This window comes from Eptesicus fuscus, chromosome 19 (assembly GCF_027574615.1).
Source record: "Eptesicus fuscus isolate TK198812 chromosome 19, DD_ASM_mEF_20220401, whole genome shotgun sequence".
NCBI lineage: Eukaryota > Metazoa > Chordata > Mammalia > Chiroptera > Vespertilionidae > Eptesicus > Eptesicus fuscus.
This window is the reverse complement of record NC_072491.1, coordinates 12,144,356-12,158,190: the sequence shown is the minus strand read 5'-3', so window position 1 is coordinate 12,158,190 and position 13,835 is coordinate 12,144,356. Positions and strand designations below refer to the sequence as shown.

The window sequence follows — 13,835 nt, the reverse complement described above, 5'->3', positions numbered from 1 at the left end:
CTTCTTAATCCATCAAAATCTTGTATACATTTTATACTTCCAAAACTTCTCAATTTGGACTAGCCACATTTCAAAAGCAGAATAGCCACATGTAGTTGGTGGCTACTGTAATGAACAATGTGTCTCTACCATCCACGGCTTTGTCTTCTTAGGAAAGTGAACCTTTGAGAAACTCATATTGTTCTTGCCAGGGTCCTCTCCCCACCCAACATTCAGATAAAGAAAGCACTGTGGAGGGCTGACTGGGTTGGTTTCCCTCTAGATTCCAACATGTCACTCTAGACCTCATGACCGAGAAATGTCATTTGCCTTCTTTCCACAACAAAATCCCTCAGCTGATAGCCAGACAAGGCAACAAATTCCAGACTTAAAGAAGAGCACCCAGTCTCCACTAAAAAAAAAAAAAAAAAAGAAGAAAGAAAAAAGGCATTTCTCTCTGGAATTTAATTTCTCTATACCTTTTTGTAACATCAATTTTAATACATATGTTTTTTAATCAGCTGTACTGAAATATAATTGATACCCCATAAAATTTACCTTTTTGAGATGAATAATTCAGTGTTTTTGGTATACTCTCATTGTACTCACTATACATCATTTATTGATAAGCACTCCATGTGTATCCCAGTGTACCTCACTACTACCTAATTCCAGAACAGTTTTATCACCACCAAAAGAAATCCTATACCTATTAGCAGTCATTCCTCTCTCCACTCCTAGCAATCACTATTCTACTTTCTGTCTCTAAGGATTTGTCTATTGCGGACCGTTTGCATAAATGGAACCATATAATATGTGGCTTTTTGCGTCTGGCTTCTTTCAGTTTGTATGTTTCCAAGGTTGATCCATGTTATAACATATAATCCATTCCTTTCTATGTCAGAATATTATTCTAATGTATGAATATACCACATTTTGTTTAGCCCTTCGTCAGTTGATTAACCTTTGGGTAGTTTCTACTTTTGGTTATTATTAATAGTGCTGCTATAAACATTGCTGTGCATGCTTTTATGTGGACATATGTTTTCAATTCTCTTGGGTACATACCTAGGAGTAGAATTGCTGCATCATATGGTAACTCTATGTTTAAACTTGTGAAGAATTGCCAAACAGTTTTCCACAGCAGCTGCACCGTTTTACCTTCTCACTAGAAATGTCTGAGGGTTTCAATTTCTCCACATCTGTTATCTTTTTTATTATAGGCACTCTACTGGGTGTAATTTTGACTTGCATTTCCCTACTGACTAATTGGGTTGAACATCTTCAAACACGCTATTGGCCATGTTTATATCTTCTTTGAATATATATCTATTGAAATATTTTGCCCATTTTAAAAATTGGGTCACTCTTCTATTATTGAGTTGAAAAGTTCTTATATTCTGATTACATGTTTCTTATTAGATACATGATTTGTAAGTATTTTCTCACATTCTGTGCATTGTCACATTCTTAAGAGTCGTTGGCAGCATAAAAGTTTATAATTTTGATGAAGTCCAATTTATCTATTTTTCTTATTTTCTCCTTGTGCTTTTGGTGTCATTTTTAAGAAACTGTAATGTAGCCCATGGTCACAAAGATCTACTCCTATGTTTTATTTTATAAGTTTCAGATTTGTAGCTCTTCATTTTTAGTTCATTTTTGTGTATGGTATCATCTATGCAATAGTCGGAGGACATTTATTGAAAAGACTATTATTTTTTAAGACTATTCTTCTTTATCATTGAATTATATTGACTCCTTTATCAAAAACCAATTGATTATAAATGTGATGGTTAATTGGATTATCAATTCTATTCATTGTCCTGTGTGTCTATCCTCATACCAGTTTTCCAATATCTTAATTACTTTTGTTTTGTCACAAGTTTTGAAATCAGGAAGTATGAGTCTTCCAACTTTGTTCTTCTTTTCCAAGATTGTTTTTGCTATTCTGGGTCCCTTAAATTTCCATATGAATAATTTCCATCTGAATTCTAGGATCAGCTTGTCAATTTCCACAAAGAAGCTAGGCTGGAATTTTGATTGGCATTGTGATGAGTCTGTACATGATTTAGAGAAGTACTGACACCTACCAACACTGTCTTCTCAACTATGTATTCTCAAATAGAAATAACCTTTAACACACACACACACACACACACACACACACACACATTTTAAGATATTCTTCAGTTTCCTGGAACAATCTTTTGTAGTTTTCAGGGTATAATTTCACAATACTTTTGGTAAATTTATTCATAGGTATTTCTTTTTTTATGCTATCATAAATAAAATAATTACATTAATTTCACTTTTAGATTGTTCATAGCTCATTGTTATTCTGAACTTATTTTTTTACATTTGATTTTTCTTCAACTTTATTGAACTTCTTTATTTGCCCAATAGTTTTCAGTAAATTCCTTAATATTTTCTATTTGTGAAATCACATCTCTGCAAAAAGACATAGTTTTATTTCTTCCTTACAATCTGGGTGCCTTTTATTTCATTTCTTGCCTAACTGCCCTGACTGGAACCTCCAGTATAATGCTAAATAGAAGTGGGGAGAGCAGTTATCCTGTCTTGATCCTGATCTTAAGAGGAAGGTATCTTGTCTTTCACCATCAACTATGTTAGCTGTGGGTTTTGACAGATGCCATTAACACGTTGAGGAAGTTAGAAAAACCAATACAGAAAGAAAAAACACCAAGAGCAGATTAAAAGAAAGAGGAAGTAAAATCATATGGAAAAGGAGCAAGAGAGTAAAATAACTAAATTTTATAAGCAGGGGGAGGGACTAAATAATAGAAAAATGAATTCAAAAAGAATCCTGAAAGAAATTAGTAAAAAATAGATTCTGAAATACTCTGTCATTAGCTAAGTACTAGTATATGCCTTTGGCAAAATATGTAAAAATTCTCTATCTCTTGGTTTTGTCAATTATAAAAAAGAAAGTAAGAGAATTTATTTATAAACATTAAATACCTAGTATGTACTTTTGTGTACATTTTTATGTATTTTATGTGAGACACTGAAGTTCTAAAGAGTTAATACATATTTTGACAATTCATTTATTTTTTGGCATTATATTTTTATATTTTATAAAACATATCCAACAAAGTAGCAAAACAGGAAAGGCAATGAAAAGGAAAAGAAGGGAAAAAGTAAAGTAAAGAAAGAAAAACACAGAAAGTGAAAAGGTCAAGAATGAAGAAAGATACAGCAAGGTAAGGATAAACTGGGTATGAAGAAAGTAGGGAAGTAAACATGGAGGGAGACTGAGAAAAAGTCCAAGACAGACAAAGGGAAGGAAGCACAAGAGCAGGAATCTGAAAGCCACATCGCACAGAGGGAGGCTGAAGGGCAGCGAGAAGAGAGCAGAGGAGGAAAGGAAGTATCTCCGGAGTTCACTTTATTGATGGTGAAAGGGTCTTTTAATGGGAAACATATTTCACCAAAAGTAAAGTAGGGCTTGTTTTGAGAACCACTTACTTCCAAAGTGAAAAGAAAAGATAAATACACCTGAAAGAACTTCTAAATGTTAGAAAATCCAATTATTTTCATCCAGAAAGGATTCTACTTAATCATTTTCCTAGATACTGAGGGACTCTAAAAATATGAGCTGTGATGTTGGCTCTATCAATATTTGACTAGAGACAACTATTCTTTTGTGTCTTCCGTTTCCTAATCTATAAAATAAGTTTGAATTAGATAATTCCTAAAGCCTCTTTTAGTTCTGACATCATAAGGTTTTACATAAGCTAGCAAAATAAAAACTTATTTAAGGAGTGAATACTATAAGCTAACCAAAAAATTAATGCAAGAAAAAATGATACATCATTCGAAGGAAAAAATATCAACTCTAATAACAGACAAATTTGAGGAAATAAAATCCCCCACTTAAAGTGGCTATCACCCTGTAGGTAGCTGGTAAATGCATTACAAACATGAGAATCTTTTCCTAGCAGTAACCTTTAGGAGAAGAGTAGGAATTCATTTTTTAAAAGAGTGAGGCAGACATCTGAAAAACAGACCAGCAGGAAGACTAAGACACTTGTTCATCTGCATTTCTGTGACTTGTCTTGCTTGGTTTATTTGCAACTGCACTTTTATGTCTGGCAGCAGTGCCAACCTCAGTCCGAATGATATATTATTTTTATCATGTTGATTACATATGTTCACCAGTTTAGTTGTCCATATATGCTTGGTGTGGTTTGCAAATACTCGGCGACAAAATCCAGAGCATAGCCTTTTCACAGAAAGTGTTTACTGTGAAATTTCTCTTTAGAACTGCTTTTTTACAGCTTTGATCCATATGATATCCACAGTCCTACATTTCAAATAATTGCTTATATTTAAATTAAAAAATGCTTCTTCAATTTTATACAATATGACTACAACTGAGTTTGTTCTAGAGGAGACCTCATTTTCTTATATGATCAGAAATTTGGTCAAGTTTAAAGTCTGCTTGAATTTTCCAAACTGCGCTTCTTCAGTTTTATAGTGACTTGGTACTTACATTCTGTTATTCATCAACACTTCACAGAAATACTTGATTTGTCTGAATGAATTTAAAAACCCACAACTGAAGAAAATCAGAAAAACCTGGTTTTAAATATCAAAAGATCCCAAATGAAAAGTATTTCTACAGGCCACACCAAGCAAGTTTTATTGATCAGTGTACTTCTTCACAGGATGAAAATGCTGCAAGACTGAACATAAGAAAATAAACTTACTGGTAAATGTCTTTCCTGAGGACAGATCTGCCGAGGGGATTGTCAGCCTGGGGAGCCATAGCAACCGAGCCAATCTTCAAAACCATGGTGTCTTCTTTTGCTGCCTGATTAACTGTAACAAAAGAAATAGATTTATGGGGCATACAATGGATCTGTGCATAAGGGCGAATCTTTTTATTTTTTGGTGAAAACAATTTGTTTGTTTTTAATGACAAACTTGGAAAGAGCCTTCATGGGTGCTGCATGAATGGAATGCATTCTCTTAGAAAAGCAACAGAGCGTGTTTGAAGTTGAAACCCTGTGACAGATGTGGCCCTACCCATGTATCTCTAGCAGGGAGGAATCTCCGAGTAAAGGTGTAGAAACATTAAAATAAGACCAACAAATGAGGGCAGAAAAAAATTAGGTTTAAAAGTATTTGATGTTTCGTAACTATTTCTTTTATATCCCATTAAGTAGTTTTCTGTTATACACAATAATGACAGGGAAAAAAAACAAATCCACCCCAACATTAAGACATATGATATTAAACATATACACGCAGTACTGAAGCAGTATGTTTACCTAAATTTCATAATCTTAAACTAAATCTGCATCTTACTACTCCCAAGTGATGTTCAGCCCTGGGCTTTTTAACACTGTGTTATTGTCTACAAACATATTGAAAGATACAACACAGTCCGTAACAAATGCTCGACGCATTTAAATTTACATGATTAATAGTAACTACACACACACAAGGTATACCAAAAGATGAGCTGTAAAATGTCAGAAAATCCCAAAGAAATATAGTGGCTGCAATGCTGAAGAAAGAAATCAACCATTTCAACTTATTATTCTAGACACCTTAAAATTTTTAAATTTCTACTGTGAAATTGAATGACAAATAGGAATTTTCACACCTGTGTAAAAGTTCTACCTCCTAGTGGAAACTAAAGCAAAGGTAAGAAATCTCAGAAATCTATAAAAGGTAAAAGGATAAATCAATTCTGATGCTCTCCTTCTAAAACAATATTTTACCATATGTTTTCATCCTATAAAGTTCAACCATTTTTCTAAATATCACCAGCTAATTCAATGTCTTTTCTAAGGACTGTTTGGTATGGATCGAAGTTCTTTATCCTATTAATCTATATTAATTTTTACTCCCTCTTCTCAACAGATTATTCTACCGTAGTAGATGTTTAAAATTTGTTTTAAAATGTTTAAAAATTGTTAACAATATACAACTTCCTGGGTTTTGAAGAAAACATATACTAAAACTCATAATTTCTCTCAAGAAATTATCATCTGCCACAAATGCAACAGAAAAGAACTGGCTGCAAGACCTCAGGAATATCCTGAGCAGAACATGCCAGCAAAGGCATACAATCCATATTTCCCAAACTGTGTTGCCCAAAGAATGCAAAAGCCAAGAGATTATTTCCAGCTGCTTCAGCAGTACACTCAGTATGGTCTGACTTAGATTAGCCTAAAAAAGAAAATCAGAATTAAGAAAATCAGAAAAAATAAGAAGAAAGATATTCAATGAGGGAAAAGGAAACAGATTAAGATGTACATAAAGGGAGTGGCAACATGGAAGTGGGGGAAGGACAGAAAAATGGGGAAAAAGAGATGAGCTATCATAATAAATATTAGCATGTGTATACCACAATAAAGACAGTACTTTTAAATGTCCACAGAGGAAAGATCAAACAGAAAACTACTTCTCATGCAGCTGCACTATTTTCAAATGACTAGAGGTCTGTCTTGATTATAGGTCCTTATATTATGAACATTGTTTACATTTCACAAATCTTGCATTTTACGCCAAACTTATCAAATAGTTCCATGTGGGTAAAACCTCTGATTAAGCAGCAGGCATCAATTAAATCAATAAATAGTAAGCCTGGAGAATAGAGCAGGCCACAAAAGTGCAATTAGTGTACTTGCTAACTGTTCTCCAGGCTACAGATACTGCCCACCACGTGAAGGTCTGAAGTGTACGAGAAACACTGCAGTAAATGAGGTACATATGGAAGGAAAATGACGTACTTGGTGTTACATACAAAGCCAGATCCAAGAACAGGACTCTGTTTCTGCTAGTGCCAAAAGTGTTCTCACTAGATTATACTGACTATGAGGTTATAATAAAAAAGCACTTAATACAGATCATTCACAAACTAAACCAAACTATTCAATTTTATTATAGAAAGTAATTAGCTAATCAAAATGTAGCTTTGAGATGTAAGAAAAAAATAACAAAAATATGTTTTTATACAAGAAAGTGCCCTGAGTCATTTCTTCAGTTACTTTATAGTTGGAAAAAAACAAACTTCCCTTTTTGGGTTTACTTCACCTGCATTTAATAGTTGGACCATATGAGGAAATGTTCCCTCTAGAAGCATTTTCAACATGAAAATGAATGCCTTCCTTTATTGCTTTAACTGTATTTCAAAAATTGAGCCTCATGAGGAACTATTCACTCTAGAAGACATACTAGATCTAAAAAACAGTCCTCTCTTCTGAAATAAATAACTTAAAGCTGGAAGTCAAACACCTGTAGATTCAGATCTTGATAATAACTGCACACAATGCAAACAATATTCCAGTTGAAACCCAGACTTTCAATATTATTACTTTAAATAAAAGATTAGAATGTTAAATATATTTCTTATCATTATTAACTGAATTTTACACATGAACTTTAAAAACTTTTATATTCAGTGGAATATGAAATGTTAAGTCTAAAAGATGTTATCTGTTCTTAGAGTAAGAGAGTGTGTATTGAAAATGAAAAGGCTGTGAACAACTCTAAAACTATGAGCTTGTATGTAAATAACCAAAAGCATAAGAAAAGAGAAGACTTTTCATGCAATTGTCAGGTAACAGTAAGATTGTTGCTTATAACTAAGTTTTCTTAAATCCACCATGAAAAGAAAGTAGTTTGGAGACCAACTTTCCTTTAAGATTCTCAACATAAAATCAGTATAATAAAACATCTTAAGTCTCAAGAGTATTTGAACTTATCACTGTGCAATGTTATACTACTATAAAGCCAAAACTGTAATGTCAATCCTACATAAAGTTACCAACAAAAGCTTTTATCAGTTTTTGCCGTATTTGCAGTTGAAGACAGAAAGAAGGTTCAATAAATGTGTAACCTAATGACTTCTAGGTATATTAATGAGAAATATAGTTGTTTTTAGTTTATCAATCAAAACATGCTTAGAGATATATTTTTAATATAGTTTCTGCTGAGAAGTATGCTATAGCACCATTTAGCTATGCTATTAAGACATAATTTACACATATACTTTTAGTTTAATTAGCCTGATGAAAATATTATTCAAGAAAACTTTTTAAAACCTTTATGGAGTAAATAAATACTATGCTCTTGACTCTTCAGTCTTATTGTAGTCATTTAAGTAATCACATTTATCTCTAATGAATATGCTACTTCAATCATGTTTTCCTCACTTAGTCACATTCTATCTTTTACATTTAACGTTCCATATAAAATAAACATTTAAAAATTTATCTACACTTTAAAATGGTTTAAATGGTAAATTTTATTATATGCATTTTACTGCAATAAAAATTTTTCATGAGTGAAGTGTAATAATTTGAATTAACAGTAGCAATGATGAAAAATTAAGTGTCAGAAATCTAACATAATATAATACGCCAAAACCTTTGAATTTTAGGCATGCATGTTTATATTTGTATTTTATGGATAGGCACATATTCTGGCAATTCATAACATCTCAGATAGATATTTAATTATAAATATAAGTATAAGTAAGATATACGCATGTAGATATAGTAAATATAGATATACACATAAGTATAGACAGACACATACACACACATATAGGCAGAAGGCAAAAAACAAAACAATAATGAAAGATGTATGCAATAAAATGTAGACCAGAAAAAAGACTTAACACAAAGAGCTCTTATAATTGTTAAGGAAAAAATGAGCAACTCCTGAAAAAGGAGTGTACTCTTTGACTGACAAAAGACCAAAACGTTTGAGAAACCTTTGCTAGGATGAGATTGAGAAAACAGTATAAACTGGTACAGCCAGTTAGGAGGGCAATTTTACATCCCTTTATATTTTAAAGGCACATTCCCTTTGATCTAGCAACCATTTTCCTAGGATTTTATTCTATAGATATACTCACCCAAGTCATAAAAAATACCACTAAAAAGGTGTTTATTGCAAAAAGTATTCACATAAGCAAAAGAATAAAATTTACCAAAAGTCCACAGACAATGTGGCAGACCGTATTTTCTGAAGATGGCTATATAATGACTTCCTCCGATATGTTGATAGTCAAGGTATCTACTTAGAAGCTATTTATGCATTTTAATTTTAGAATTATACCTTAAAAATCCCACCAAAACCAGCACTAAAAAAAAAAAAAAAAAGTAGGGGAGAGCTTTAAAAATATGATAGTAAAAGTCTGGAAATACTTTTGCAATTACAATCAATTGGGGATTTTCCTAGTTATAGCAGGCAAATGGGAAATTTACAACAACAACAAAACTATGTGACATATAGTATTAGTTAATGGCTATAACACAATAAGCCAAAACAACAACAAAAAAATGCATACACACAAAAAGGAAATAAAGCTTTTATTTTTTTTCTCCCTTCTCTCAAACAGCCAGACTCTTATTCCTTCTGACATGTACATAAATCAATGAAGCACAGAACCTGTTTCAATGAACTACTGCTCAGTGACAGAAAACTAAAGCCAGGTTAACCAATGAACTTCTGACCTTTGCTCCTTGCAGAGGGGTTCAGCACACAGGAGCCCAATTGCTCTTCTTGTTGACTGAACTATGCCTGAACATTAACTTAGTTCAGCAAATATCACAAATCCTACCCCAGTCAAAATGGCTTCCAAACAGATCGGTGGTTCCTCAAAAACACAGAATCCTAAACATAGAATTAGTATGATCCAGCAATTCCACCCATAGGTATATATCCAAAAGAACTGAAAATGGGCTTAAACATTCCACTGAATGCCAGTTTTCACCACAGGAGCTAACCCAAAGGTGAAAGCAGCCCAAGTGTCTGACAGGTGAATGGATAAACAAAATGTGGTATTCTATATAATAAAAGCCTAATATGCTAAGTGCCTGGTCGTCCATTCAACCAATCAAAGTGTAATATGCTAATATGCTAAGGCTGTTCTGCCGCTCAACCACTTGCTATGACATGCACTGACCACCAGGGGGAGATGCTTTGACCGGTAAGTTAGCTTGCTGTTGGGGTCTGGCCGATTGGGACTGAACGAGACGGGCCGGATATTCCCTGGAGCCCTCCCACGGTCCCTCCCTGGCCCTGATTATGCACTGGTGGGGTCCCTTGGCCTGGCCTGCACCCTCTTGCAATCCAGGACTCCTCAGGGGATGTTGGAGAGCTGGTTTTGGCCCGATCCCACAGGCCAGGCCGAGGGACCCCCACTGGTGCATGAATTCGTGCACCAGGCCTCTAGTATCATATAACAGAATATCATTCAGCCATAAGAAGCAAGGAGCAATTCACTATGAAAATGTACCCTCTACTAACAAATACCAAAGGGATTCAGAAGTATTCAATATATCAAATAGATAAAATATTTTAAGAAAAATGAGCAAATTTTAAGTGCAGCTCAAATGCTTAGATTGAGAAACAGCTACATCTAATTCAGGACTATTTATCAGTATAAACACTGTTGGACACATATTTACAAGTCTTAGCCAAGTCAAGGAGAGTTGACTGGGGTGGTAAACACACAATACAATATATAGATGATGTATTATAAAATTGTACACCTGAAACCTATATCATTTTATTAACCAATATCACCCCAATAAATTCAGTTTTTTTAAAAATTCCATGAAAAAGAAAATAAAAGTCTTAGCCAGACTAACTCCTCTAGAAAAAGCAATATACTGATATTGCTTTATAGTCTAGGCCCAATTTCAAAACAATAAATGAGATGAAGCACATGCATTTGTTTATCTTCTTTTTGTTTGTATTTGTGACCAATATTGATATTTTATGGTGTGGAATTAAGATGTAAAACCTTAAATTAAATCAGTATAGGGGATATTACAGGAAAAAGGACTCATCTTAGGCTTAGTTAGGTGATTACTATTTAATAGTATATTTGAGGGCCATCTGTAATTCCTGAACACTTCTATGTTACCACAAAAGCCAGATATGTTGCTTTACTTCCTGATATGTCTGCATGAACATTCCCTATTTTTTCATAGAGCATTCTCCCTGTATTTTTCTCCACCTCATCCGAACCTCTCACCTCCAATATCAATTTTTTCCTGATGTTTCAATGGCATTTACATTCAAATAAAAACAATTAGAAAATCATGAAATGGAGAACATAAAGTTATATTACAAGGAATTTTCAGGAAATCACAAAAGCTTACTAACATATCTTATTGTTAATGAAAATTACAGGAATTCACTCTAGTTAGAAAAATGAATGCTTGTATACCAGCCAGAGAAATATTTGTGGAAAACAATATCCTTAATTGTTAAAAAAAATTTTAGATTTTTAATGAGATATCATGAGACTTATTATTATTTTTATCTAGATACAAAATATCTATAATTATATTTTAATGGAAATAAGATATAGATACTGCAATAAGGTATTTTTAACTTTATTTTTATTGAAGTTACTGGGGTGACATTGCTTAATAAAATTATGCAGGTTTCAGCTATACAATTCACCTCTCATCACCATTTATTTCCCCTTTACCTCCTTTTACTTCACCTACACTCCGTCCCCCCACCCCCAGCAATCATCACACTGCTGTGTCCATGAGTCTTTCTTTTTTTTTCTTTGCTTAAACTGTCAGAGGTGAGGGGGTGGGGGTCTGGCTGAGAGGGGTGAAGGGATTATGCAATATGCTGTTTTTAAAATGTAATGTATCTACTCCAGACTCTTTTCCCAAAATAATGATACATTTTCTGTAATAACAAAGCCAAACTACTTCTATTTCCTTAGCATTTTCCCTTATTCTCAGTTGGAAAATCAAAAATGGTTTGAAAATCTCAGTCACCTTTCATATCTGTTCCTCTTTATGGTTACAAGAAAATGTTATTATGGCTCTCAAGCTGGTTCTCAGGAAACTATATTGTGTAAAAATGTAAATTTCTTTTTTTACCTATGCAACTTTAATATAAATTATACTAGAAGCCCGGTGCACAGATTTGTGCACCAGTGGGGTCCCTCGGCCTGGCCTGTGGAGATCGGGCCGAAACCAGCTCTCTGACATCCCTCTAGGGGTCCCGGATTGTGAGAGGGTGCAGGCCAGGCCGAAGGACCCCCACCAGTGCACCATCAGGCTGGGGAGGGACTGCGGGAGGGCTCCAGGATGTGTCTGGCCCATCTCGCCCAGTCCTGATGGGCCGGACCCCAGTAGCAAAACTAACCTACCGGTTGGAGCGTCTGCCCCCTGGTGGTCAGTCTGTGTCATAACAACTGATCAAACCATCGGACACTTAGCATATAAGGCTTTTATTACATAGGATTATCTAAGTAATCATTAGGTATTCATATAATAAGAATAACAATAAGGAAAAAGTATAAAGGTCATTGCCTCTGCAATAAATATGCAGCCTCTTTTCTGGTTAGTGGTTTGTCTTTCATGTCACTTGCTGTTCAATAAAGACTAATTCTTTAGCCCTGACCAGTGTAGTGTGGCTCAGTTGGTTGGGTGTATTCCCAAGCATCTGAAAGTTGCAGGTTCGATCCCCAGTCAGGGCACATGCCAGGGTTGTGGGCTCTATCCTTGGCAGGGGGCATGCAGGAAGCAGCCAATCAATGTTTCTTCTCCCATTGATATCTCTCTCTCTATTCTCTCTCTCTCTCTCTCTCTCTCTCTCTTCCCCTCCCTCCCTCCTTCTTTCCCCCACTCCCTCCCTATCCTTTCTTCTCTACCTAAAAGTCAATAAAAAGAAAAATCTTTTAAAAAGAAAAAGACTAGCTCAGGTGTTTCTACAAATTATCTGAACAGATAAAAAAAAAAACTGAATAGTGCAGTTAGGATATAAAGAATATGCATATGCAGACAATAATAATTTCATATCTCAAAGTAATCAATTTTATGATGGTCACTAGTAAAAAATTAGAATTAAAAAATAGAAACTGATTTTTATTAAGAACACACTGAATTTATCTCTAGATAGACATCTTGGTAATTAAGAACTAAAAAAAAACCTCTATAAATATTCTCTTTTATTTACAGAAATGTTAAAAAAAACCATTACTTTTAATACACTTTAATTATTGAGAATTTTAGGCAGAATACCTTCCCTAATTAAAATCACCTATGAATGAGAGACAGAACAAGAGACAGAATAGACTGAGAAGGAGGAGACTGGAACCAGGTGCTTTTCTTTTGTTACATAACATCACTGACCATTCACGGTCTTCCTCCTAATAACTAAGAGAAAAAGAAAGAGAGTTTTGCTGTTTCTTGTGCATAAATTATCCCTCAAATATTCATTCTCTCTTCTCTCTCAAATTCACAGAACCCTACCTTATTAGATGGGCACACTACCACCTAGGAAAGATTGTTTCTCACCCTCTCTTACAGAGGGTATAGTCATGTGACCAAGTTTTGGCCAATGAGGTATAAGCAGTAGTGAAATGTGGGACTTCCAGAAATTCTACTTTCAAAGAAAGGGAAGCACCTTCTTCTGATAAGACTTCCTTTATTGAGAGCACACTATGGAACGGCACCATGAACAGTCTCATGTAGTCATCTTTTCGAAGTAAGCTATCAATAAGGACTATTAGGTACTACTATCACCATGTTAAATATAGGGATTTAGTTAACTCGCTCGAAATTTCAGTTCATTTGAACTCAGGTCTGTGTAACTCCAAAGTTCATACCATTAACCACTGTGTTATAATTTCACTGAAAATTCTTTAAGTTATTCATTCTTTTATATCATGGGGAAAATTTAAATTTAAAAGTCACTCTGAGGATGGAGGCAGTGGGATTATCAATTCACTTCATTGTAAAACCTAGAACAATTTCAGAGGGCACCAAGGTGCCTGGAAGAAGCCACAAGAGTCTTGGTGTGTTGGCTATTTTTAACTAATTAACTAATTATAT

At 34.2% G+C, this 13,835-nt stretch overlaps 1 protein-coding gene across 1 annotated transcript in view; it reads right to left on the bottom strand.

Annotated features, from left to right (window-relative positions):
- Positions 1-13,835, bottom strand: part of VPS13B (vacuolar protein sorting 13 homolog B) — a 593,664-nt gene that overhangs the window by 285,490 nt on the left and 294,339 nt on the right. The window contains exon 30 of the mRNA XM_008148507.3: positions 4,710-4,821. Coding sequence (XP_008146729.2) covers positions 4,710-4,821 — 112 coding nt within the window. The remainder of the gene's footprint in view (positions 1-4,709; positions 4,822-13,835) is intronic.